Source organism: Bufo gargarizans, chromosome 3 (assembly GCF_014858855.1).
Source record: "Bufo gargarizans isolate SCDJY-AF-19 chromosome 3, ASM1485885v1, whole genome shotgun sequence".
Lineage (NCBI taxonomy): Eukaryota > Metazoa > Chordata > Amphibia > Anura > Bufonidae > Bufo > Bufo gargarizans.
The window spans coordinates 458,165,418-458,192,840 of NC_058082.1; the positions used below are offsets into that span (position 1 = coordinate 458,165,418).

The 27,423-nt window shown below is 43.1% G+C and overlaps 1 protein-coding gene across 4 annotated transcripts in view; it reads left to right on the top strand.

Moving 5' to 3' along the window:
• CASK (calcium/calmodulin dependent serine protein kinase) overlaps positions 1-27,423 on the top strand; it is a 279,746-nt gene that overhangs the window by 124,189 nt on the left and 128,134 nt on the right. For all 4 annotated transcript variants that reach the window (XM_044283603.1, XM_044283604.1, XM_044283605.1 and 1 more), the window contains exons 6-10: positions 5,071-5,173; positions 9,143-9,318; positions 14,088-14,210; positions 22,088-22,171; positions 24,179-24,278. In XM_044283603.1, the coding sequence (XP_044139538.1) occupies positions 5,071-5,173; positions 9,143-9,318; positions 14,088-14,210; positions 22,088-22,171; positions 24,179-24,278 (586 nt within the window). The remainder of the gene's footprint in view (positions 1-5,070; positions 5,174-9,142; positions 9,319-14,087; positions 14,211-22,087; positions 22,172-24,178; positions 24,279-27,423) is intronic.

The window sequence follows — 27,423 nt, forward strand, 5'->3', positions numbered from 1 at the left end:
TGTGAAATAGGCTAAAAGCATAATTGTAAAAAAAAAAAAAGTGCTTTAAACCGTTCCAGAATGTATTGTTTGGGGACTATGTATGGTTTTCTCACCGTTTGCCGCAGGCCCAGTGAAGTTAGAGCTAGCTCAGGCCAGTGATGTTACTGGACCTCCTGTAAACGCCAAGAAGGCTACAGCGCTAATGTGAGCGCCTTTGCTTTCTCCAACAGCTGATCAGCGGGGGTCCAACATCCGGGATAGATCATCCGTAATAAAAAGGTGTAAAGGTCCTTTTAAGGGTACATTCACACAAAGGTGGAAAACAGCTGTGTGATTGCAGTTTGTTCGTTTTTTTAACCGCCATGACATGACCGTTTTCAGAACCATAGCGCTATTCACATGGCCAGCGCCCTTTTGATGGCCAGACAGACCCTATTGAAATCAATGGCCTTAATGGGCGTTTTTTTTTTCCACTGTAAAGTGTGATTATCCCCCTAGGGGATGGCCACAGGTTTAGATTTTATGTAAGCAGTTTTTAAAGCCAAAACCAACAGCTGATTCAAATGAGTAGTAGTATCAGTCCTTAAGGGGGCTGTACAGCCTTGAAGCCAGCAACCCCTGGAGGAACCGCAGGCAGCTGAAAGACAGGTGAGTGGTTCTTTTGTGTTCAGGGGGACAGGCGAGGCATCCAGGAATTGTCTGCTCATAAGGCTAGATGCACACAACCGTATGTGTTTTGCGGTCCGCAAATTTTGGATTTGCAAAAAAAAAAAAAAAAAAGACTGCTGTTTTTTTTTTTTTTTTTCTTCCTCCCCGGATCTATTGTAACAATCCCTATCCTTGTCTGCAAAACGGAGAATAGGACCTGTTCTATTTTTTTATTTTTTGCGGGGCTACTTAATGGAGCAACGGATGCTGACTGCACACAGAGTGCTGTCCGCACCTTTTGCTGCCCCATTGAAGTGAATGGGTCCGCACCCGAGCGCACTCCAATGCAGAACCAAACCACGTTCGTGTGCATGTAGCCTAAAGGCTCGTTCACACCCACGTTTTTTGCGTTCCGTATACGGAACCATTCATTTCAATGGTTCCACAAAAAATAATGAATGTACTCCGTATGCATTCCATTTCCGTTTTTCCGTTCCGTTGAAAGATAGAACATGTCCTATTGCCTGCAAATCACGTTCCTTGGCCCGATTCAATTCAATGGGTCTGCACAAAAAACAGAACACATACGGAATGTACTCTGTTTGTCTTGCGTATCCGCTCTGTTTTTGTGGAACCATCTATTGAAAATTTTATGTCCAGTGCAATTTTTTCTATGTAATTACTGTATACTGTATGTGCCTTATGGAAGAAAGGAACCGGAAACACTACTGGAAAAAAAACCCTGGAAAAACTGCCCACAAAGCACTGAAAAAGACATAGGGTCGTGTAAATGAGCTCTTAGGCAGATTACCACTTTAATACTTTCTCCTTTTTATGCTCCACTCTTGATTTTGACTGCTTTAAAAAACCTGAGCGTGTGGCCGTACCCGTTCACTTCCTAATGGGATTCCTATGTGATGCACAGATTTTCAGCCAGTGTTCAGTTGTGCAGAAGTTCTGATAGATCGGTGTATATCAAATCTGCACTTAAACGATTAGATTATAAGAAGCCGAAGGCAGTAGATTAATTTTAGTTTCATGTAATGTAGTTCACATTTTAATGTCTTTTCTCAATAGGCTTGTACATTCATCTGCAGCAAATACTGAGTCAAGTGAATGCTCTGTCACCTATTTCTAAGTGGGAAATACATATGCAGAAGTGGTTGGAAAGATTGCAAAATGAAGAGTTCCTTGTTTTTTTGTGAGCGTCTTTGTTTTATGAGAGCTCAGTCGTTTATTTCCTTCTGGTAATACAGCAGCTGCGAATGTCGGTATCAATGTAGGGCACTCTGTTACACTGCCTCTTCCCCTATACATATTTATGAATGTCTGTCTGTGAAAAGCATGCAAGTGACCCATCCAACGACTATTGCATTAGGTAATAGCCAGGTTAGGGTTGTATGCTAGTCTCATGAATGGAGGCACGGCTTAAAATGCCCCAAAATAAAATGTAGTTGCAAAGTAAACCATCCTATAGGTGGTGGTTAAAAACGCATCAAACTTGGCTGAATGGTAGACGTGCCGTCTGAGGGGTTCTTTGAATAGTATTTTATACGCCAGGTTGTACCCAATATGTGCCGGAGTGAAATGTACCAAGGAAGTGAATGCCTTTATCCATCTGACACATCTTCTGTCGGTCCGTACACCAGAGAATAGATACACAAGCTGTAAACTGGTTTAGATTTGGGCACTAATTTTATACCAGTTTCTGGCAGACAGTGAATTTTGAAAGTCTTCAGACCCCTTCCCTTTTTTCCCACATTTTGTTATGTTGTGGCCTTGTGCTAAAATAAATAAATAAATAAAAAAGGTTCAAATGTTTCCCCTTCATTCTGCACTCAATACCCCATAATGAGAAAGTGAAAACCTATTTGCTATTTTATTGGAAAGAAAAAAACTAAAATATTCATACCCTTTACTCAGTGCTTAGTTGAAGCCCCTTTGGAGCTAGGGGATTTCCTGTCGTTCTCCTCTGCAGATCTTCGCAGCCTCTGTCAGGTTAGATAGGGACGATCAGTGGACAGCAGTTTTCGGGTCTTTTCAGAGATGTTTGATTAGGTTCAAGTCAGGGCTCTGGCTGGGCCCCTGAAGGATATTTACAGAGCATCACACGCATTTTGTTGTCTTGGCTGTGTGCTTAGCGTGAAGTCTTGTTGGATAGTAAACCTTCAGCTCAGTCTGAGGTCCAGAGCACTCTGGAGCAGGTTTTCATTAAAGGGATTGTCCGAATTGTGAAAATAAATATATACAGCACTGTAAATCTGATGGGCAGCAATATATAACTAAGCTAAGCAAGTTTTAGGCATAAAAAATATTTTCTAATTTCCCTGGTTCTCTTCTGGCCCTTTGTTTTCCTGCAATAACAACAATCTCTGCCCCTCCCCCTACTCTGCAAAGTGGAGTGAATACAAGTGCTGCCCTGAGTGACATGTCTGCCTGCTAGGATACTCAGCAGCATGTTATATGTGTAGAACTACAAGTACCAGCTGTACAATGACACTGCTGATACACACAGGATCTTCCCACCGTTCTTGTGCAATGCTCTGCAGAACTCCTCTAGTCTGTCAGCTTCTGTGCCCAGCATTTTCCTCCACTGCCTTCAGCTACTCAGTAAAGCCTTCAGCCCCGAGTCTGTGCTACTGAAGAATCCAGGGGGAGAACAGAGAGCAGCAGCTCAGCCAGTGCAGGCTCTCAGGCTAGTGCACAAAACATCATCAGAGCAGGTAGAGAGACGGACATCACAGGTCATGTGATCCTCAATGAAATCTGAGAAAACAGCAACTGGAGATAAAGTGAATTGTAAAGTCCTTACATTTGCCTAGTTAGAAACATACAAAGAACAAAAAACATAACTCAGACAACCACTTTAAGAGTATGGTCTCATGCACACGACCATTGTTTTGTCCGCATTAGAGCCACCGTTTTTGCTGTTTGGATGCGGACACATTCAAGATGCGGACAGCACTCCGTGTGCTGTCTGCATCTGTTGCTCTGTTCCGTGGTCCACAAAAAAAAAAAAAAATAACCTGTCCTATTATGCAGTTATATTAATGGCTGTCCGTGACGTTCCGCAAATTGCGTAACGCACATGGACGCCATCCGTGTTTTGCGGATCTGCAATTTGCAGACCGCAAAACACACAACAGTCGTACGTATTAGGCCTATCTCTATATTTTGCTCCATTCAGCTTTCCCTCAACCTTTAAGTCTCCCTGTCCCAGCCACTGAAGAGCACTCCCACAGCATGATGCTGCCACCACCATGCTTCACTCTATGGGTGGTATTGGGCACTGCTTAGTTTCTGACAGACATTACACTTAGAATTGATGCCAAAAAGTTATTTGTTTTATCAGGCCAGAGATACTTGTTTCTCAGTCTGAGGGTCCTTTGGGGTCTTTTAGAAAAAAAAAAAAAACTTTCATGCTGTCTTTTACTGAGGAGTGGATTATTTCTGGCCCTTCTGCCATAAAGCCCAAGTAGGTGGAGTTCTGCAGTGATGGTTTACCTTCTGGACATTTGTCCCATCTGCACACAGGATCTTTGGAGCTCAGCCTGAATTATGAAGGCCACTGTGCTCTTGGGAACCTTCAGTGCAGCAGAATGTGTTTTTTGTATGTACCATTTTCCAGATTCCCTCGCCTCATGGCTTCATTTTGCTCCAATATGCATAGTCTGCTGTGGGACTGTATATAGACAGGGATGTGTCTTTGCAAATCATTTCCAATCAACTGAATTTACCCCATGTGGACTCCATTCAAGGTGTGGAAAAATCTCACATGATCAAGAAAATTAAACAAAACCAGTGTTCAAATGTATGAAATGGATTCTTTCATTCTTTAATTTTTGCCGCAAGCCTGCCTTGTGAACATACCCTTAAAGCACTATGTGGTCGAGCATCTACTGGCATCACACCTGAAAATGTCAAACTACTGAAATAAAGCACTTCCTGATAATCGCTTGATCCCTACAAGCCAGTAACATTTTAGTACTTTCATTTAAAAAGACTTAGTTTCATCCAAACTGCTGCGAAAACCTAGGGAACAAATGACGTGTTAGGGCAGCCATAGCTGTGTAGTGTTCTGTCCTAATTAGGGTTGTCACGATACCAGAACTTGGACTTGACTTGGATATTAAAACCAAACAAACACTATGTAAAAAAATTAAATACACAATTAATGCCAAGTTGCCCATTATGTGAGGAGGCAGTTGATGATGGGGGTCACGTAGTATAAATGTGAGGTGAGTGTCGGTATCGAACCGAACATGGCATTGAAGTATTGATATTTCTATCCCCTGTGCAACCCTAGTCCTAATGCATTTTTCTTATGTGGATTATCTTTATGAAGAGGGAACCTTTGTGCAATTATCTGACAAACCTAAAAAATTAAGTTCCTCACCTGCAATGTGCTCACTCGTCTTAATTATTTTTTTTTTTGTTTAGCCACACTGTGTACTCCTCGCTTCAAAAGAAAATTCTGCCCCTGTCAAGCTGGGTGGTTTTGGAGTTGCAATACAATTGGGCGAGTCTGGCTTAGTAGCTGGAGGTAAGTTATTTTTCTCTCTTAGGCCTCATGCCTCTTTTGGTCCAGCATCCGAGCCGTTGTTTTGGCGGCCCTGATGCGGGCCTATTCACTTCAATGGGGCCGCAAAAGATGCCGACAGCACATGGCGTTGCTCCTTTCCATGGTCCGCCAAATAAAATATATGACCTGTCCTATTCTTGTCCGCGCTTTGCGGACAAGAATAGGCAGTTATATTAAAGGCTGTCTGTGCCGTTACGCAAATTGCAGAACGCACACTGACGCCATCCGTGTTTTGCGGATCCACGATTTGAGCACCGCAAATCATACAACGGTCGTGTGCATGTAGCTTTAAACATTGATGTTTAGTATTACATAGTCTTTATATTAGAGGTTTTCTGGGATTTTAATATTGATGACCTATAATGGTGCAAGAGCTGTGTCCTCTTCAGTGTTTACCTGGAAGCCGTCCACATTGTAGTGATAGTGCAGGGTTACTCCAGCTTCCTCTCGCATTCACTCGAATGGGATGAAAAGCTGGAATTACAGTGTACGGCCACTGCAGTGTGGACGGCTTGCAGGTAAACATTGAAGAGGACACAGCTCTTGCCCTAGTGCCACAGCCCCTTCATACAGCTGAGAGTCAGACCACAAATCTGAAATTGATGACCCAGTTATATTTGCACATATACACAGCAGCCAGCAAATCTCCATACTACATACCAATCTGCTTGTGAATACACTTTTTTTTTTTTTTTTCCTGCAGTCCTAGTAGCCATTTTTGTGCAGTTTTAGCTACTAGTAGTATGGTGTTATAATTGTAACATACTGCAGCATATTAAACGGAAGTGTGCCATCTTTGAAAGTTATCCAGGATAGAGGTGAGCTAACTGATCAGCAGAGATCCTACAGCTGGGGCCCCCATCAATCCCAAGAACAGGGGTCCTATCACCCAGCCGCTCCATTCATTCTCTAGGGGACTGCCTTAAATTACAGAGTGCTGTACCTAACTATCTCCGGCAGGGAATGAATAGATTGCAGGGTGCATGTCTGGCCTCATGGCACGCTTGTGTCCTGGGTGCTGCGCGACCATTAACAACGCAGACCAACTAAACCGCATCTTGTATGGCCACGCAGTAATAGATTGCAGCACTGTCACATCGCAAATGTGACACGACTATGACCCTTATGATTCAGTTTTTGAAGCCAAAAGCAAGAGTGAGTTAAAAACGAGCAGTATTTGCCCTTATACTCTCTCTTTCTCCTTTTTATGATCCACCCCTGATTTTTGGCTTCAAAAACTGCATCAAAAAAGCTGAACGCATGGCAGCACCTTTGTAATACATTTTGAAAACCTACTTCTCGGTAGATGACGTGTTAGGGTGCCTGCACATGGCGTGGTCCATTGCTTAGGCTGCGCCTGTGTTTGCCATTTAAAGCAATTTAAAGGGGTATTCTGGATGTTAAGTTATCCCCCATCCACAGCATTAGATCGGTGGGGATCCTACCGATCATGAGAACGGGGGCTCCATACCCCCCGCAGCTCCCCTGAAAAGAATAGAGCGGCCGGTCATCACACACGCGTGCAGCCGCTCCATCCATTTTTATGGGATTTCCGGATAGACGCAAACAACGCTTTACTATCTCTGGAACTCCCATAGAAATGAATGGAGTGGCTGCGAGCATGTGTGACTGGCCGCTCCATTCATTTCACAGGAGCTGCTGGGGTTATGGATTCAAAAAGAAAAAGACTGGTATATGAAACTAGTCTAAAATAAAAACACTTTTTTTTTTGTCCATACCAAATTACCAATTATAGTGCAGCTCTTATTTCACCAGAGCTGCTGCAGATTTAGTTCATAGATCTTTCTTTTATGTGTCGCTTTATGATCCGTTCCTGACATTGGCTTTAGAACTGCATCAGCGAACCTGGAACATGGAGATTCTGCCTTGCCTATCTTTGGTAATTGAGAGCAACTAAAGTAAATGCTGAAACCCATCTGTCAGAACAAAGTTTTACACATTTGCCGTACTTTTCCATACAGCTCTAATATTTGCCACAAAAATGAATGTATTTTCTGACATGGGTCACAGTATCCTAAACTGCTTACTACCGTATCATTGGAAGCGGGCGTACAGTTTTGTGTTGCCTCATCTCCGTGTAATGTAGATCTCATGGACCATGTAATTCCTTTTGCTGCACAAGCTGATTGTCTGTACTAGTTGTTTTTATTTTTTTTATCCATTTTTCTCCTCCTTTTGTGTTATACAGTAAGTAGACTGTGCTGCATACAGACGTAATATATTTTGCAGGCAGCTATGTTCATCATAGAATGCAGCTTTTATTAAAGGACAAAAGTTTTTATTCTCGGACCTGTTAGAAAGGTACATGATGTAGACTGTAGCGAAGGTAATCTTCTTACCAGAGACTGTAAGTTATCCTCTCCGTTCTGATCCTCAGCTTATGTGACCAACACTCTGCCTCTCCAACTGAAACATAATGTTATGTGTGGGCAGGTAGCCAATTTCTCTATGTATTCCTATGGGAGCCTCACAGGAATGAATACAGAAGTAGCTGACTTCCTGTCCTGTGTCAGTTGGAGAGGCAAAGTGTTGGTCACATGACACAGCTGGGGATCAGAAGGGAGGTTATAACTCATGGTCACTGGTAAGATTACTTACTCTACAATTGATATCATGTACCCTTCAAACGTGTCAAAGAATAAAGAGTTTTGTGGTAGTGCTTCTTCACTATTCATGTAATAATATTTTAAAGAAGCACTCCCACAAAAATCTTTATTCTTTGACCCGTTTGAAAGGGTACATGATGTCAATTGTAGTGTAAGTAATCTTACCAGTGGTTGAGTTATAACCTCCCTTTTGATCCCCAGCTGTGTCATGTGACCAGAAGGAAGGTTATAACTCGTAGCCACTGGTAAGATTACTTACACTACAATTGACATCATGTACCCTTCAAATGTGTCAAAGAATAAAGATTTTTGTGGGAGTGCTCCTTTAAAATATGGTTACATGAATAGTGGTTTGGTGCTACTTTCGATTTTATCAACGTCCTTAAAGGGGATCAGTCATCATTGTTATGCTGCCCCATCCAAAGTCCAAGTGAAATAGTGACATATCCCCTTAGCAAAATGCTGGGTTATGTTGTTATATTGACCTAGCCGTTTTGCTAAAATCTTGTGTTGAACAGCTCCAGCACACCACATAGTGCATGTAAGTGAGACTTCATGGAGCACCAGCCATTCAGACTGAGCGGTGGAGACCACCTACCTGACAACTGAGGATGCAAGAGGTTACAGATTTGTGGGCTTGAGCTACAGTGAGACTTGTTGCTTTATTGTGGTTATAACAATTGAGCCACAGCTGCAGTCCAAAGGAGTCTATTGAGTTGCATCCAGTCTTGTGGACTGTGGCTATCATTCAAGTGTAAAAATCAGTTACACTACACAAAGGGGGTCATTTACAAAGACTTACTTTTTATGGAGGCCTTTGTTTCCCGTTTGCACTGCCGAAAGATTCGTTTTTTTTTAAGAAAAAGAAAAAAAGTGTTATGACGTGCTTAGCAAATGACCCCCAAAGTCCATGTAGCCCAGGCCGTGTTCCTCTTCCACCTAGCCTGTGTGATCTGGCATCTAATAGCTGCAGCATCTTCACTTCGAGAAACCGTTCCCATCACCGAGCTTTCATAGGGCACAGCCGCACACAGTGGGTCCACTAGTGGTGATTGTAGAAGTCCAGATGAGAGAGATGAAGCTTTGTTTTAGTGGTTCTGTAGGGAATCCTGTGCTGACCTCAGTACGCTGTTCAGTACAGGTCCGTGCACTGTAGTCTAAGACTCACATAATGTACGTGAGGCCAAATTCTAGTTCTGTCATTTCAGTTTTCTGTACAGTGCATTTAACCTGTGTTATGGTTTCTGTAACTTTCACGTTCCTGATGTATTTTAACTAATTAATAAAAATTTGCTTCCAATAGGTCGAGTAGGAACACCGCACTTTATGGCTCCAGAGGTGGTGAAGAGGGAGCCTTATGGGAAACCTGTAGATGTCTGGGGATGTGGCGTAATACTTTTTATCCTGTTAAGTGGCTGTTTGCCTTTTTATGGCACAAAGGAGCGATTGTTTGAGGGCATTATCAAAGGAAAATACAAGGTAAGTTGCCCTGTTTCTACAGGGATGTCTGTACACTTGGACGTAGTTGGGGTGATTTACTAAGGCTAGTTTCACACTTTCGGCAGGACGGATCCGGCAGGCTGGTCTCCCTGTCGGATCCGTCCTTCCGCCACTCCGTCCCCATTGACTATAATGGGGATGGGGGCAGCGCTCCGGCGCAGTACGGCAGTGCACAGCGAAAGGCCGCCGGACTAAAAGTCCTGCATGTCCGACTTTTTAGTCCGGCGGTCTCTGACCGCGAACTGCTGTACTGCGTTGGAGTGCCGCCCCATCCCTATTATAGTCAATGGGGACGGAGCGGCGGTCCGGCGAAACAGCGGAAAGACGGATCCGACACGGAGACCAACCTGCCGGATCCGTCCTGCCGCAAGTGTGAAACTAGCCTAAGAGCGCCACCCCACTTTTTCTGCAGATTTCGCATATTCTTCAAATATCAACCACTTTGCTGGTATAGCACAACACTGTGGACTTGCCACACAATAATCATACAGCGCATTTATTGCAGATATTTTTGCAACTGTTCCATTCTTCCGAATGGTGCTAAGAGAATTTCATGTGCCTGCCACCAACAAGGCCCCAATAAAGGGAGTGGAAATTGTCTGCAGAAATAAACTTGTTTATTAGAAGTTACTTTATTGCATTAACATATGCATATAGGGAAGTGGTATTCTTCATTGGCATTGAGTAACCCTGCATCATATGATTGTCAGCGCTGCTAGATTAGAGTTTTATAGGCCAATAAAATACATTTAGTGATCCTCATACTAGCTTGTGCTCCCTTTATATAGCGACCAGTTAAGGCTCATGCATATGGCCATGTCATATTTTGGTCCCCCCCAAAATGATTTGTGTGCATTCTGTATTTATCACCCATAAATAGAAAGGGCTATTCTCATCTGCAGTATAGACAAGAAAAGGAGATGAATAGTTTATGGAGCACAGATACGTAAAAAAACTGAACTGGTCAGTGTGCTATCCACCAAAAAAGAACCCATAGCACACAGATGACAAATGCAGTCATGTGCGTGAGCCTTATGCTTTATTCGCACGTCAGTGTTTGGTCAGTGATTTTGAGCCAAAACCAGGTGCGGCTCTAAACAGAACAGGTGCAGATCTTTCCCTTATACCTTATGTCTGTGTAGCTCTAGTCCTGGTTTGGCTCACAATCACTGATGGAAATCACTGACCAAACACTGACTGTATGAATAAATCTTTAAATGGAGTCTATTCACCATTAAAGAAGCACTCTCATCATTCTTTTTCTCTAAACCTAAAGATATGTCAAGAAGTATGTCAAACAGTTCCTACTATTAATTCCCTGCTACAAGCCTAGTTTTTGGTTTTCCTTTGCTGGTCTGCCTTTTCTCTCTACCATATTCATTAAAAATGGCTGCTGCTCTGTTAAAATTCCTTCCCATGTTGCTGCAGTCTTGCCTGCAAAGTTCCAGCATACTGCTGTCCTAAGGGGCAGAGTGTAAATGAGGGTGGGCGTTTCCACCCACTGACCCTCCTAGCAGTCTGTATTCTTATCAAAACACTTATTTGATTAAATTATTATGTTTAATTTTTCTTACACAATCTATGCATTTGCTGGTTGTTATATTTTTCTGGTCACGTGACCATGTGATGTCTAAAGTTCCTTGCAGTTTAGTGATTCTAAGCATTCTAGGAGGAGCTGGGGGCTGTAGTGCAAGGAGTGAAGGGGGGGGGGGATATAGCAGATGACAGTCTTCCTTCAGTCTCTGCTAGTAGTTTCCATCTGCACAGGAAAAGCAGAACCTGGCTTCCTGAGGAAAACACAAGTATAAGGACAGAATGGTTAGTCCTATCTAAAGGTAGAGTTACATGGCCTTATTGTTGGGCAGATTACGGAACTCACAATATACCGCGTTAAGAAACGGCGATATCACCGTTTCCTAATAAGGCTACTTTCACACTCTCATTTGGTGTGGATCAGTCATGAATCTGCACATACGGATCCGCACCGATAATACAACTGCATGCATCCATTCAGAATGGATCTGTTTGTATTACCTTTAACATAGCCAAAACTGATCTGTCTTGAACACCATTGAAAGTCAGTGGAGGACGGATCCGTTTTCTATTGTGCCAGATTGTGTCAGTGAAAACGGATCCGTCCCCTTTGACTTACATTGTGTGTCAGGATGGATCTGTTTGCCTCCATAGTCAGGTGGACACCAAAACGTTGCAAGCAACATTTTGGTGTCCGCCTCCAGAGCTCAATGGAGGCAAACTGATGCGTTCTGAACAGATCCTTATCCATTCAGAATGCATTATGGCAAGCCCTGAAACGGATCTCACAAACGGAAACTAAAATGCCAGTGTGAAAGTAGCCTTAACGTGGTATGTTAGTGACATCATGGGAGTAGTCGCGCACTGACCACTTCTAAAATGTCAGTACAATGTGCCCTTACATGGACTTGGCATTCAGCGTCAGGAGGCTGCACAGCCGCTATATCTGTCCCTACACAGGGTTTGGGGTTGGTGTATATAGTTATATGGGGTACAGGCTCACCCCAAATACCTGTATGCACTGACCCTGCACTGTCCCAACAATGTGCCTGTCTAAATGTGCCATCTATCACCCGATGACCGAGGTAAATGCTTGTCCGCTGGGTGATCCTGCCGTTCGTACAGGCACTCCAATCATCGTTTCTGGGCAGCAGATGGTGCGTTCTAAACAGTAATCTGCTGCCTAGAAACAGTACAGCTGTATGGGGAAGAGGGATCACTGTGAAGGAGATCTCTGCATGTAAATGCAAAAGTCTCCTTCACTAAATGAGCAGCCGACTGTCGAGAAGGAACGTTTCATTCCAGTCAATCGGCTGTTACATCATGCAGTGTAAATCCGCCATAAGTCACATGATGCAGTAACTGAAAATGAAGATGTGAATTTCTGTATAAACTAAGCATCTAGAAATGTAACTTTATTAGTAAAGGACGGAAGTAAAGGAAGTTTAATATGTATTTGACATGCAAGCTTAAAGGGCTTCTGTCACCCCACTAAATGACTTTAGTGGGGTGACAGAAGCCCTTTAAAAAAAAAAAACTGTGTGTGGATCTTTAACCCCTTTGAGCCCTAGAGTTTTTTCGTTCTTGCATTTTCGTTTTTCACTCCCTGCCTTTCTGGGCCATAACTTTTTATTTTTCCATTCCCATAGCCGTATGAGGGCTGTTTTTTTGCCTTGAATAGTTTTTCTTGCGTAATACTGGGGGATAAAAAATAACCTTGAAAAACGTATTTTCATCACCATATTCTGATAACTTTATAGTAGTTGTGTGTATAAAGCTGTGTGATGTCGTTTTTTGCGGAGCAATCTATACTTCTCATTGATACTATTTTGGGGTGTGTTTGACTTTTTTTTTTTAACACCTTTTTATCTAATTTTTGTGGGTGGTGAATCAACCAAAAAATGTGTGGGATTAATATTTTTATATCTTAATAGTACGGGTGCCCTTGTTATCTGGAGATGCCCATGATGTGTGTGTTTTATATATTTTTTTTCATTGTTTGTATTTTCATTTTCGGGAAAGGGGAGTGATTTGACTTTTTTACATATAGTTATGTGCACAGAGTGGCTTGCACCCCACCATCAATGCACTTTACTGGTCTTTTGCATACAGATTAGAAATATATTTTTTGTCCAGAACAGATTCCTTAATGAAAGGCATCATTACATTCAGCTCAGCTAGCCCTACAAAGCTTTGTGCCAGTTGTAAATATCCTGGTGACAGACTCCCTTTTAAACCCAAGTTTACAGAAAATGATTTTGATTGAATTTCAGATCAATAATATTGTTAAAATATAATATGTTTAGGTTATTTTGTGCTATAGATTCTGAACAAAGACACCGTATCAGTGAAATCTTCTAGAAATAGACACGGGCTGGTCAGTCGTCATCGGACCTACGTCATTGGTAGTGCAGTGATTTATTTATATTTTTTTGTTTCTGTTAAGCTTAGCAGGATGCTTCTTATACTGAGGAAACAGATGGGAGTCCTTATTCTTGTGCAATAAACACTGAATTTTACTAACTCTATTAGCCTAAATCTAATTTAGTGTCCTCCTCTAAAATGTTTCATAAGATATAGTTTATTCTGTTGGGAAAGAAAAGTGTAATTAGATGATTAACATTTGCTAACATAAAACTCCCTAAAAATATGCTCCAAATCAGTTGAATCGTAGCATTTTCAACTAGAGGTGGCCTTCGTAGTTCAGTCCTTTCAAAGATGACTCTGTGACAACCAACAAATGCTTCTTATAAAATTGCTGATATCAGATTAAAAATATTTGTTAGACCTCATGCACACGACCGTGTTCTGGCCATGCCTTTGCTGCAGACCACAAGTTGTGGTGTGCGATGCACGGGCACTGACCATGTTCCCACCGTGGGGTCCGTGATCTGCATCCGACGGTCGGCACTGCAAAATGTAGTGCATGCACTACTTTTTTGCAGTGCGGAGGCACACACAGCCCATGGAAGCACTCCGTAGTGCGTCTGATCTGATTGCGGACCCATTTGAGCGGATGGGTCCGGCATCCCTGATACAGTGAGCACACGGCTGTTCCCTGTACCTGCTGTTTGTGGGTCACAATACTGGAATGGACCTATTCGTGTGCGTTACCCTTATTTTTAGATTGCAACATTTTGATTGTTTAAGTTGTTAATTGGGTAGGTACTGATTTACATAGTTTTTTTTTTTTACTTATATTTTTTTTATTGTAGATGAATCCTCGACAATGGAGCCATATATCTGAAAGTGCTAAAGACTTGGTGCGCCGCATGCTTATGTTGGACCCCGCTGAAAGAATAACAGTCTATGAGGCTCTCAATCACCCCTGGCTAAAGGTAAGATGCTGAGAAGCAATTGAGCAGACTTATGAGAACTGTCTTTGTTACTCAATCACACAGCAGTTTTCACTTTTCACAAGCATTATAAGAAACTAAAGCTGCACTATGAGTGGTTGTTATGGGCAGAGGTGGAATGAGAACTTAAAGGGACTGTCTGAATTTAAAAAAAAATCTTCTTAAAGTGAAGTATACCCTCTGCACTATGAGTCCCAGGTTATCTTCACTGCACTTCTGTTCCCTGCATGTTAGCCCCTTGTATGCACAGTGGCACCTACACAGCTGCAGCCAATGACTGGTCTCAGCAGTGACATGTCACCAAGCGACATATGACCCAGTAGTGACAGGTCACCGCTGAGGCCAGCCACTGGAATGTGATCCCATCCATGTAGGAAGTTTACATGCGGGGACCAGAAGTGCAGAGTAGACAGCCCGTGACGCACAGCCCAAACAGAGCTGTGAGGAGCAGGTAAGTAAATTTCACAGGCCCTGCTGGGTTGGAATGGGATGTAAATAAAATGAAATAAAACATGGGAAACCCCTTTAAAGTGGCCCTGTAGTAGACAGGTGCATATTGACTGAGATAGGCAAGCACACCATAAAATACCGCCTCAGCAGAACCAAATACTGCAGTGGAAGAAAATGTCATAGAGATGATCAACCTGAAAATACAAGTACTTTACAAAAATAATTGTGCTAAGCAGTTATAGTTCCCCCACTAGTAATAATCCGCCCTATTCAGTGATCACAGAAGATATATTGTTTGATTCATGCATTTCTTTTGCCACGGTTATGTTGCCTTCACAAAAGCAAGTATTTACATATAAACCTGCAGTACAGTAGAACGGGCAATTTACCATTGTACTTTTCATGTTTCTCTTATCTATATCTTATTTTTTGCATGACTCATGACTCACTTTTGCATGTCTTCGCATTTGAACAAAAATAAAGGGGGCCTACATTATAAAAAATATAACTTAAAGAAGTTCTCTGGTTTCAAGAGAAAACTGGACAACTCAGGGGATCAGTAATGAAGAGTAGGTTTCTTAAAAGGGTTTTCCGAGATTTTTTTAAGGGAACCTGTCACCAAAAAATCGCTTATTAAGCTGTTAATAGTACCTTATAGTGCTGCATAGTAGTGTCCTAATGCACTTTTTCTTCGTTTTAGCCGCATTTGGCCTCCTTGAGAAATCAATGTTTTATTCAGCCGCTGTCAGGTTTGAAGTCAAGGGGGCAGCGGCCTAGGCGCCTCCAATCCTGCCGCCTTTATTGACACGCCGGATCTCTGTGCCGGGACCGCGCTCCCAGCCCGCATGCGCAGTAAAGGGCTGCTGTAGCGCTATCCCGGCTCATACACTCAGCCGGCTTCAGTTTCGCTACTGCGCATGCGCCCGCCAGCCTTGCATACTAGCGCAGTTACAGAAGATTCCGGGCGCATGCGCAGTAGCGAAACTGAAGCCGGCTGAGTGTACGAGCCGGAGCCGGGATCGCGCTACAGCAGCCCTTTACTGCGCATGCGGGCTAGGAGCGCGGTCCCGGCACTGAGATCCGGCGTGTCAATAAAGGCGGCGGGAGGCAGGGAGAGCAGGATTGGAGACACCTAGGCCGCTGCCCCCTTGACTTCAAACCTGACTTGAAGCACTGGGCAGCGGCTGAATAAAACAGATTTCTCAAGGAGGCTAAAAAAAAGTGCATTAGGACACTACTATGCAGCACTATAAGGTACTATTAACAGCTTAATAAGCGATTTTTTTTGATGACTGGTTCCCTTTAACTATCTGATTGTGGGGGTCCGACACTCGGTACTCCTGCCAATCAGCTGTTTTGAGAAGGCCCTGGCACTCCTGTGAGCACTGCTGCTTTCTTTGTGCTCACCAAGCACCAAGCACAAAGCTCAGCGCCGTACATTGTATAGTGGCTGTGATTGGTATCGCACTCAGCCCTATTCACTTGAATGGGGCTGAACTACTCCTAGGGCCACTTCACCTGTCATCACTCAGCCTAGGAAAAGCAGAGAGAAGGCCTCAGCTCTCACAGGATCGCCAGTGCCTTCTCAGACAGCTGATCGGTGGGGGTCTCTGGTGTCTGACGCTCACTGATCAGACACTGTTGACCTATCTAGTAATAAAATCTCGGAGAACCCCTTTAACTGACAGATTTCACCTTGCTCGAGTTCTAACGGCAGCCGTGACTTCATGACAACAACACGCCCCGCTGCTAGAACCAGCGGCGCAGTATCTCTCACAGAAGTGATAATCTGTTTTTTACAGTTCGATCCCATGAGTTGTCTAGGTTCCTCTTGCAACTGGATTGCACCATCAAGACATCTGTCAGCAGATTTGTACCTATGACACTGGCTAACCTGTTACATGTGCACTTGGCAGCTGAAGACATCTGTGTTGGTCCCATGTTCATATGTGCCTGCATTGCTGAGAAAAATGTTTTATTATATGCAAATGAAGCTCTAGGGGGTGTTGTCATTACACCTAGAGCCTCTGCTCTCTCTACAACTGCCACGCTGTCTCCACTTTTGATTGACATGAACAGGTGTGATGACTTTCACTGCCTGGCCCTGTCAATCAAACTTGGATGAGGGCACAACTGTTGCAGAGAGAGCAGAGCCTCTAGGTGTAACAGTAATGCCTGCGTTGCTCCTAGAGGATCATTTGCATATATTAAAACATCATTTTCTCTACCAAACAAAAAATGGGTGAAAATTATTTCCTAGTATAATAAACAATATTTATTAATCACAATTAACCCCCTCACCCTCAGCGCGTAATAGTACAGTGCTGGCCGGGTCTTTAACCACTTCAACCCCCCTAAGCTGAAACACCCTTAATGACCAGGCCACTTTTTATACTTCTGCACTACACTACTTTCACCGTTTATTGCTCGGTCATGCAACTTACCACCCAAATGAATTTTACCTCCTTTTCTTCTCACTAATAGAGCTTTCATTTGGTGGTATTTCATTGCTGCTGACATTTTTCCTTTTTTTTGTTATTAATCGAAATGTAACGATTTTTTTGCAAAAAAGTGACATTTTTCACTTTCAGTTGTAAAATTTTGCAAAAAAACCGACATCCATATATAAATTTTTCGCTAAATTTATTGTTCTACATGTCTTTGATAAAAAAAAAAATGTTTGGGCAAAAAAAAATTGGTTTGGGTAAAAGTTATAGCGTTTACAAACTATGGTACAAAAATGTGAATTTCTGCTTTTTGAAGCAGCTCTGACTTTCTGAGCACCTGTCATGTTTCCTGAGGTTCTACAATGCCCAGACAGTACAAACACCGCACAAATGACCCCATTTCGGAAAGTAGACACCCTAAGGTATTCGCTGATGGGCATAGTGAGTTCATAGAACTTTTTATTTTTTGTCACAAGTCAGCGGAAAATGATTTTTTTTTTTCTTACAAAGTCTCATATTCCACTAACTTGTGACAATAAATAAAAAATTCTAGGAACTCGCCATGCCCCTCACGGAATACCTTGGGGTGTCTTCTTTCCAAAATGGTGTCACTTGTGGGGTAGTTATACTGCCCTGGCAATTTAGGGGCCCTAATGTGTGCGAAGTAGTTTAAAATCAAAATCTGTAAAAAAATGGCCGGTGAAATCCGAAAGGTGCTCTTTGGAATGTGTGCCCCTTTGCCCACCTAGGCTGCAAAAAAGTGTCACACATCTGGTATCGCCGTACTCAGGAGAAGTTGGGGAATGTGTTTTGGGGTGTCATTTTACATATACCCATGCCGGGTGAGAGAAATATCTTGGCAAAAGACAACTTTTCCCCTTTTTTTTTTTTTTTTATACAAAGTTGACATTTGACCAAGATATTTATCTCACCCAGCATAGGTATATGTAAGATGACACCCCAAAACACATTGCCCAACTTCTCCTGAGTACGGCGATACCACATGTGACACTTTTTTGCAGCCTAGATGCGCAAAGCGGCCCAAATTCCTTTTAGGAGGGCATTTTTAGACATTTGGATCCCAGACTTCTTCTTTCAGGCCCCTAAAAGGCCAGGGCAGTATAAATACCCCACATGTGATCCCATTTTGGAAAGAAGAAACCCCAAGGTATTCAATGAGGGGTATGGCGAGTTCATAGAAAATTTTATTTTTTGGCACAAGTTAGCGGAAATTTTTTTTTTATTTTTTTTGCATTTTCTCACAAAGTCTCCCTTTCCGCTAACTTGGGACAAAAATGTCAATCTTTCATGGACTCAATATGCCCCTCACGGAATACCTTGGGGTGTCTTCTTTCTGAAATGGGGTCATATGTGGGGTATTTATACTGCCCTGGCATTTTAGGGGCCCTAAAGAGTGAGAAGAAGTCTGGAATATAAATGTCTAAAAATGTTACGCATTTGGGTTTCGTGAGGGGTATGGTGAGTTCATGTGAGTTTTTATTTTTTGACACAAGTTAGTGGAATATGAGACTTTGTAAGAAAAATAAAATAAAAATAAAATATCTATTTCCGCTAACTTGTGCCCAAAAAAATGTCTAAATGGAGCCTTACAGGGGGTGATCAATGACAGGGGGGTGATCAGGAAATCTATATGGGTGATCACCCCCCTTTCATTGATCACCCCCCTGTAAGGTTCCATTCAGACGCCCCTATGTGTTTTGCGGATCCGATCCATGTATCCGTGGATCCGTAAAAATCATACGGACGTCTGAATGGAGCCTTACAGGGGGGTGATCAACGACAGGGGGGTGATCAATGACAGGGGGTTATCAGGGAATCTATATGGGTGATCACCCCCCTGTAAGGCTCCATTCAGACATCCGTATGTGTTTTGCGGATCCGATCCGTGGATCCGTAAAAATCATACGGACATCTGAATAGAGCCTGACCGGGGGGGGGGGGGGGTGATCAATGACAGGGGGGTGATCAGGGAGTCTATATGGGGTGATCATGGGTTCATAAGGGGTTAATAAGTGACAGGGGGGGTGTAGTGTAGTGGTGGTTGGTGCTACTTTACACAGCTACCTGTGTCTTCTGGTTGTCGATCCAAACAAAAGGGACCACCAGAGGACCAGGTAGCAGGTATATTAGACGCTGTTATCAAAACAGCGTCTAATATACCTGTTAGGGGTTAAAAAAAATCGCATCTCCAGCCTGCCATCGAACGAGGTGGTTAAAGATGGCGCCAGCTCCTGAGTGCTGCTTCTTATAGCAGATGCCCGCGGCTCATGTCCGCAACCGGCAGTAATGCTGATCGGACTAAAAATAATTAAATCACCCCCTTTTCCCAAAATAAAAATAAAAGAACAAACATTTTTTTTAAATACACATCATGGGTGCTGCGATGTGCGAAAACACCCATAGTATAAAAATAAACGGCAAAACTGGAAAAAGTGTCCAAATGGCCGATTCGATCAAAAGGTCATACACACCCCAGAATGGCATCAATAAAAAGTTTAGATCGCCCTGCAAAAAATGAGCCCCCATACAGCTCTATACACATAATTTCCAAAAAGTTATAGGGGTCAAAATATGGTGATAAAATTCCCCCCCCCATTAATAATTTTTTTTTTGTCACTATCCCAAAACGCAAGAAAAACGATACATATAAGGTATCGCCGCATTCAGTTTTATCGAACGTCTTAAATAAAAATAAAAAATTAACAGTGTGGTGGAATTGCTTTTTTTTTTTTTTTTTTTTTGCAATTTCACCCCATTTGGTATTTTTTCCCGCTTCCCAGTACATCCTATGCAATATTAAATGGTGGCGTTTGGAAACTACAAATTGCCCTGCAAAAAACAAGCCCTCATATGGCTATGTGAACAGACCAATAAAAAAGTTATGGCTCTAGGAAGGCAACCTCCGGGGGTGAAAGGGTTAAGAAAAAAAAAGGACAAATAGATACAACATGATGGCACATATGACAATGGGGCCAATACAGATGTCTACAGCTACCCAGCGCACATGTAACAGGTCAGCTATAGGTACAAATCTGCTGACAGGTGCCCTTTAAAGGTTACACTTTTAGTTTTTCCTCTTTAATGGGAAAAAAAAACAAAAAACCATTTTCTTGCATTTTGCCGTCTGCTGAATGTTTACGCGGTGTTCTCACAGTTATAGCTGTGAACGGTGAGTGCCTGAAAGCGGTTTTCCAGCTTCGGGCCATTTGTGTAGTCGTTTACACATGCCTGGAGGTTTGGCAGAACTATACGTGCAAGCGCTTCCTTTCCCATACTTGTAGCAGTGTCATTTCTTTCCAGTTCAGTGACATCCTTACATTCTGAACCTTTTCACTTTGGGCAGCGGGGTTTGCTCTCCCGTCACTGATGGATCCTTTGCTGTACTTGGATAGGACTGTGATGAGGCTATAGCAAACATATCGGGGGGGGGGGGGGATGGAAACAAGACGGCAGGAAACCCAGAAATAGCACTAACGTGCACACAGAAGATCCTCTCCATTATTCTACAATGAATTATTCATTAATAGCCTGCACTATATAGATGGACATTTTTTTTTCTCGCTGGAGTGCTTCTTTAGAGCATACCTAATGAAGATATGCTGCAGCACGAAACCCAGTCTTTTTCTACTGGTTCTTGATCAGTGGTCAAATTCCTTGCCAAAATAAAATATTAATCGCTGTGTCTTTCATTTAATATAACATTAAAATCACTTCCAAAAGTGAATTATGCTTTTTAAATTGTAGATTTTTTCAGCCAGATAAGGCCTGGGCCACAGGGAATATCAACATTTAAGTTGACCATACACAGTATATTAATGTCAGCCAAACCTGCCATGTCATGTGTGCGGATTTGTCCTGAATGGACCTGACGGCAGATATCGGCTAATGCCCTTTGTCACTCTACCTCAGGCATCCTCAAACTGCGGCCCTCCAGCTGTTACAAAACTACAACTCCCAGCATGCCCTAAGAGCCTACAGGTATCAGCCTACAGCAGGGCATTGTGGGAGTTGTAGTTTTACAACAGCTGGAGGGCCGCAGTTTGAGGATGCCTGCTCTACCTATTCGACAACACTTGCAAGTTCGGCTAAACCAAGCCTATATGTGTATGGAAAAAGGGATGATACACGACATTTGTCGCGCAACATTTTATCGCACAACAATTTGTATAATGGTAATGTATGGTGACGCACTGCGACATGCTGGGACTGCGACAAAAACATTCAAGATGGATTTTTCCGCGACAGTCGCAGCCTGTCGCAGTGTGACACGTTGCAGTGTAGTTGTGCCCTATGTGTCGCGCGACTTATTGTCGTCGTGTAGACCTAGCCTAAAGCACGTAAGCTCAACAAACATGTAAACATAATGGAAGTCAATTGCAATCTCCTGCACCAGAAGCTGGAGTAGATTTCGGTCTAGGCATACGGAATGCAATTTATTCTCTGGCGTAAAACACTGGTCTTTCATAAATGACCCCCGATATATTTTTGCCTATTGTTTTACAAGGCTACATTCACATTAGCGTTTTCAATTCCGCTATTGAGATCCGTCATAGAAGAAAACACTTGTTTTGTCCCCATTCATTGTCAATGGGGACAAAACTAAACGGAATGCACCAAAATGCATTCTGTTCCGTTTGGTTGCGCTCCCATCGCGGACAGAATAATGCTGCAAGCAGCGTTTTTCTGTCCGCGATGTGCGGAGCGAGATTTATCCGACACAATAGAAAACTGATCCGTTCCCCCATGGACTTTCAATGGTGTTCATGACGGATCAGTCTTGGCTATAGAAGACCTAATACAACCGGATCCGTTCATGATGGTTGCATAGCGGTTGTATTATTGAAATGGAAGCGTTTTTGCAGATCCAAGATGAATCCGCAAAAAACGCTAGTGTGAAGGAACCCTTACTTAGTAGTTTAATGCATCTTTCCTCTGTTACAGGAGAGAGATCGCTATGCATACAAGATCCACTTGCCAGAAACTGTAGAACAACTAAGGAAATTTAATGCAAGAAGGAAATTAAAGGTAAGATTATAAATGATATCAATACATTTTGCAATTGAAAGCTTGCATTGAGGGAAAATGTGTTCAGTGTCGCACCAGATATTAATTTTTTTTTCTGACACTTTTTTTAACTGATGACTCATCCTCTGGACACCGACACTGGGATTCCCGCCGATCAACTGTTTGACAAAGCACCTCGGGGCGTCTGTAAGCGCCGTGGCCTTCTCGCAGCTTACACCTGTGAGAGAACCACAGCTCTTGCAGGAGTTCCCGGCTGTTGAACCCCCACCAATCAAATACTGATGATCTCTGCAGAGGACAGGTCATCAGTTAGGAGTTGGGAAACACTTTAATAACCGTCCTTGCAAACCCAATATTGAGTGTCGTATTTAAGTTTTTATTAGAATTACACACATTGTTTGGATAACTTAATTTCCTAAACCAAATTAAAATAATAATTTCCTTAAGACTGTACTACCTTTTGCTACTAGAACATCTTTGCATATGTTGTGTAACTATCTGCTTTGCACCTTTTTTTACCTGTTTCCCCTAGGTTTGTTGGGTGGGCTGCAGTTATCGAATAATGCTACAGATTCATGATTGGTTCCCGAGGGATAAACAGGGTTAGGTTTCTGATACAGAGTTTTGAGTTTGGACGAGAAAGCTCATTTGTGGTCTCCTGCCCACAAAACCTTATCCCACGTTTAGCAGGATTACATTGGTGTTTCCCGGCAAACCTCAGACAAGCTTTGATGTGGTTCATCCGCGTTGCCTTTTTAGCCACATTCCCATGCAGGCCAGTTGTGTTCAGACCCCTTGTTGTGGTTGACTGGTGCTCTTTAATTCTACCCTTGGCTGGTAATCTCTCTAGCTTCATCACAGGCCTTTCTGCGGCTTCTCTGAAGTTCATGAGATTTTCAGTTTGCAGGTAGAAGCCAATTTGTATGTTCATTGCTCATGTAATATCTTTGTACTGTTTGACAAGAGTGGAATACTTACAGAAGTAGCAATTTCCAGTTTTTAGTAGAACTTATTAGGGCTAAGCTAAAGACTCTCTACCTCTGTGTATGTTGTGTCCATGTAACATTTCTTTACATTACTACAACCACTTTAGAGTGATCCCTAACAAAATGTGTAGAGATGTGAATGTTTAAGTGTGTACCCATGTGAATTCAGTATTCAGGCTTTTACTAGTGATCAGTATCACAGATGCACGTGTTTGATATCATCTATGCAGCCCAAGACAATTTGCCATGCACAGACAAACTGCAAAAGTTCACATTTTATGCACCTATTCTACATTAGTGTTTGAATTGGCTTGCTGCTTTTTGGTGTTTTAAATGTCATATTAGATAGGAGAAGCTTATGAGGTCTAAATTAAGAAAGCAGTTGTCAGCTCTTTTGGTTTTGCAATAAATCACGACTTGCAGTGGAAGTAACTTTACATACGGAACATTATTTAGTGCATACACGCAGTGTAATTTTTTGTGTTCTGTCAGTGGTTTTAATGTACCCTCATGTGGTCTTATTTTTTTTTACCAATGGTTTCCGCTCATGAAGTGCAAGTAATCACTTCTGTAACTTTACCCAGAAGTTTGTCTGCATTAAATAACGGAACATCCAGTTGCGTGTTTACCTACTCATTGCACTTTATAATTAGTTAAAACTATAGTTAAATTAGTTAAAACTGTCGCCGTCTGCCTGCCTGCCTCTCTCGCCCCCTCTGTCTGCCTGCCTGCCTCTCTCGCCCCCTCTGTCTGCCTGCCTGCCTCTCTCGCCCCCTCTGTCTGCCTGCCTGCCTCTCTCGCCCCCTCTGTCTGCCTGCCTGCCTCTCTCGCCCCCTCTGTCTGCCTGCCTGCCTCTCTCGCCCCCTCTGTCTGCCTGCCTGCCTCTCTCGCCCCCTCTGTCTGCCTGCCTGCCTCTTATTCTTTTGCATATAGTTTTAACAAGTCGACTTGTTCTCAGTATATTGCTGCTATATGTACTGATTGATACGCATTGATCTGTAAGTAATGTGTTTTTTTGTAGGGAGCGGTTTTAGCAGCTGTGTCTAGCCACAAATTCAATTCATTTTATGGGGATCCTCCTGAAGAATTACTTGACTTCTCTGAAGACCCAACTTCATCAGGTATATTTTCTCCCAGTGGTTTAACTGCTTTGGTGGCAATATATATGCCTGTATAGGCATACTTCTAGTATAAAACACTATTCTGCATCTACTAATTGTTTAAAACTGTTTTATAATTTTTCTTTTTGCTGAACAGATTCCTCTTGGCAACTCTTGGCTACTCAACCCTATTCACTTCAATGGGGCTGAGCTGCTACACCAAGCACAGCTGATATACAATGTACTGCGCTGTGCTTGGTAAGCACGGAATAGGCCACTGTTCTCACAGAAGTGCCAGTGCCGTCTCAGACAGCTGATCAGCGTGGGTCCAGGTTGTACTGTATGCTGAGTCTTCTGTCCTGTGTGATGCATTCTGCCTGTCTCCGCTGCTTCCTGCTTGTGATAGGATTCTACCTGTCGGCTCAAAGAAGCATCAATAATATGCACTAGAAACTCTGCAGTGTGAGTGAGAGGAATTTTAAAACTAAGGGACAATAGTTATCACTTGCTGCTGTTAGATAAGAGTACGTGCAGTGTGCGGAGACTCCTCCACTATGTCTCTCCAATGACAGAGGACAGATGAAAATGTAGGCTTCATTAGGGGAACCATATCGGAAAGAAGATCACCTATTGTTTAAATCATGTTTTTATGTTAAACATATTTTTATAAAATGGTGATTTAAATTTTAATTGCACTGTACACAGCACTACAGAATTAACACAACACTTCTAGTAAATAATGTGACTGTGTGTCACTAAACCTTGATTCTGACTGTTGCGGTGCTATCTAGTAATCAGAGCAGCAAAGAAAGACACATGTAATTGTGTAACGAGGACGTATTGGACGCATTAGATTTGAGTCTGGTGTATAGTGTTCATCTGTGTTCACACTGCTTATATACCAGACCTTACCTTATCTTGGGTTTTGGGAAGATCCCTCGCATTCAGCAGCTGTTGTCAAGGAGGAACCACATTGTAAGGTCCCTTTCACACGAGCGAGTTTTCCGCACGGGTGCAATGCGTGACGTGAACGCATAGCACCCGCACTGAATCCTGACCCATTCATTTCAAATGGGTCTGTGTACATGAGCGTTGTTTTTCACGCATCAGTTCTGCGTTGCGTGAAAATCGCAGCATGTTTTATATTCTGCGTTTTTCACGCAGCCCTGAGTGAATGGGGCTGCGTGAAAAACGCATTGCAATCCGCAAGCAAGTGCGGGTGCGATGCATTTTTCACTCATGGTTGCTAAGAGATGATGTTTGTAAACCTTCAGTTTTTTATCACACGCGTGAAAAACGCATCAAAACACCCTCGCACCCGCGCGGAAAAAACTGAACAACTGAACGCAATCGCAGATAAAACTGACTGAACTTGCTTGCAAAATAGTGCGAGTTTCACTGAACGCACCCTGAATGCATCAGGCCCCAATCCGGAACGCCCGTGTGAAAAGGGCCTAAGGCTGGCCGTACACATTAGATAGCAGTTGGCTGAACACTCATTTGACTGGCAGCTATTACTTCTAAACCCAGGAGTCCATGTGTTTTCAACAGGGAGAACCCAAGGATCAAGCATTTGAAATTCAAATCCATCAGGGAGCGTTTGGGACATCCCCAGTCTATCCTGTCGAAATCAGGGGAGTGAGTTGAAATTTATGGACTGTTTCACATCTGCATTGAGCTTTCCCTTCTTCAGAGCAATCTGAAAAAGGGGGAAAAAGAGACCTCTATTCCGTCATGTATGTGCCAGAAAGAAAAGTCCAGTGGACAAGACTTTTAGGCTGGGTCTACACGGCAGTCTTGGACTACAGGACAGAATTCTCAACGCAGAAATGAAAGATATCGCGTGACTACCTTTTGAAGGGTTTTTCCAAGATTTTTATACTGAAGACCTATCCTCAGGATAGGTCTTCAGTATTTGATCAGTAGGGGTCAGACACCCAGGACCTCCAGCAGATTAGCTGTTTAAGAAGGCATTGGCACTTCTCTCAGTTTTTCCTAGGCCAAGTGACAACACGTTCATCTGTCACGTGGCCTCGGCAGCTCATCCTCATTAAAGTGATTGGGGCTGAGTGCAATACCAATCACATTCTCTATATCAGGGTTTCTCAGCCCTGGTCCTGGGGACCCACCTACCGGTCAGGATTTGAAAATATCCCACTGAATGAATGCCTGTGGTAAGCCCTGATGAATGGATAATTAGATCACCTGCTCAATATTAAAGGTTAACTGTCACATTTAGACCCTAATTTCAATTTTCATATATGTAGTTACTAATAACATGATATTCCAGAATCAGTTACTATTAGACTGACTTTCTCCATATTTAATAAGATTCAGCCATTAGCAACCAGTCTGCATAAAACTGCAATTTCACTATTCAGTTAAGATGGTCGCCACTGCCCTCACCCTAAGGCTAATCCCGCCTGCCCTCACTAGCCAGTAACAATAGCCCCCCCAAAAGTATCAGTAACCAGAGCCCTCCCCCCTAAAGGGTTAATCTCCTGCAGCACAAAGGGGTCCTCTTACCACATGTTGCTTTCATTTATACACTGAGCAGATGGCAGATCTCCCTTCCCTGTTGTGCGCTGATTCAACTCTGCATTGTCCCAGTCTGCTGAGTGAGGGAGCGTCTGCCAAGCGCAGGGACAGGGAGAAGTGCACACAGCCCAGGCACTGTTATCAGCTGCTGGGGAGGACCTGGCTTTAATCATTTATTTGCAATCCCTGGCTGTCAGTAATGTGAGCCAGCACACAGCATGCTCCGTCCTTCAACAGATAGACGGACCATGCCTAGCAACCCTATTTTAAAGGGCTTCTGTCACCCCCCAAAACAAATTTTTCATTTTTGGGCATATTAAAAACCTTATTGGACGACTATTCCCTATATAGGGCTCTTACCTTGTCCTGTGGCTTGGTTTCACTAAAATCGATCTTTTAAAATATGCAAATTACTTCACTACCAGCAAGTAGGGCGTCTACTTGCTGGTAGCCGCCGCATCCTCCTTTAAAAAAAACGCCCCCTCCTCCTGCTGATTGACAGGGCCAGGGAGCGCTCTCATCCTCCGGCTGGCCCTGTCTGCAATTCAAATCCCACGCCTCCCCCTCATTCGGCGCAGGCGCTCTGAGAGAAGGACGCTCCCTCAGTGCGCCTGTGCCGATGACGTCA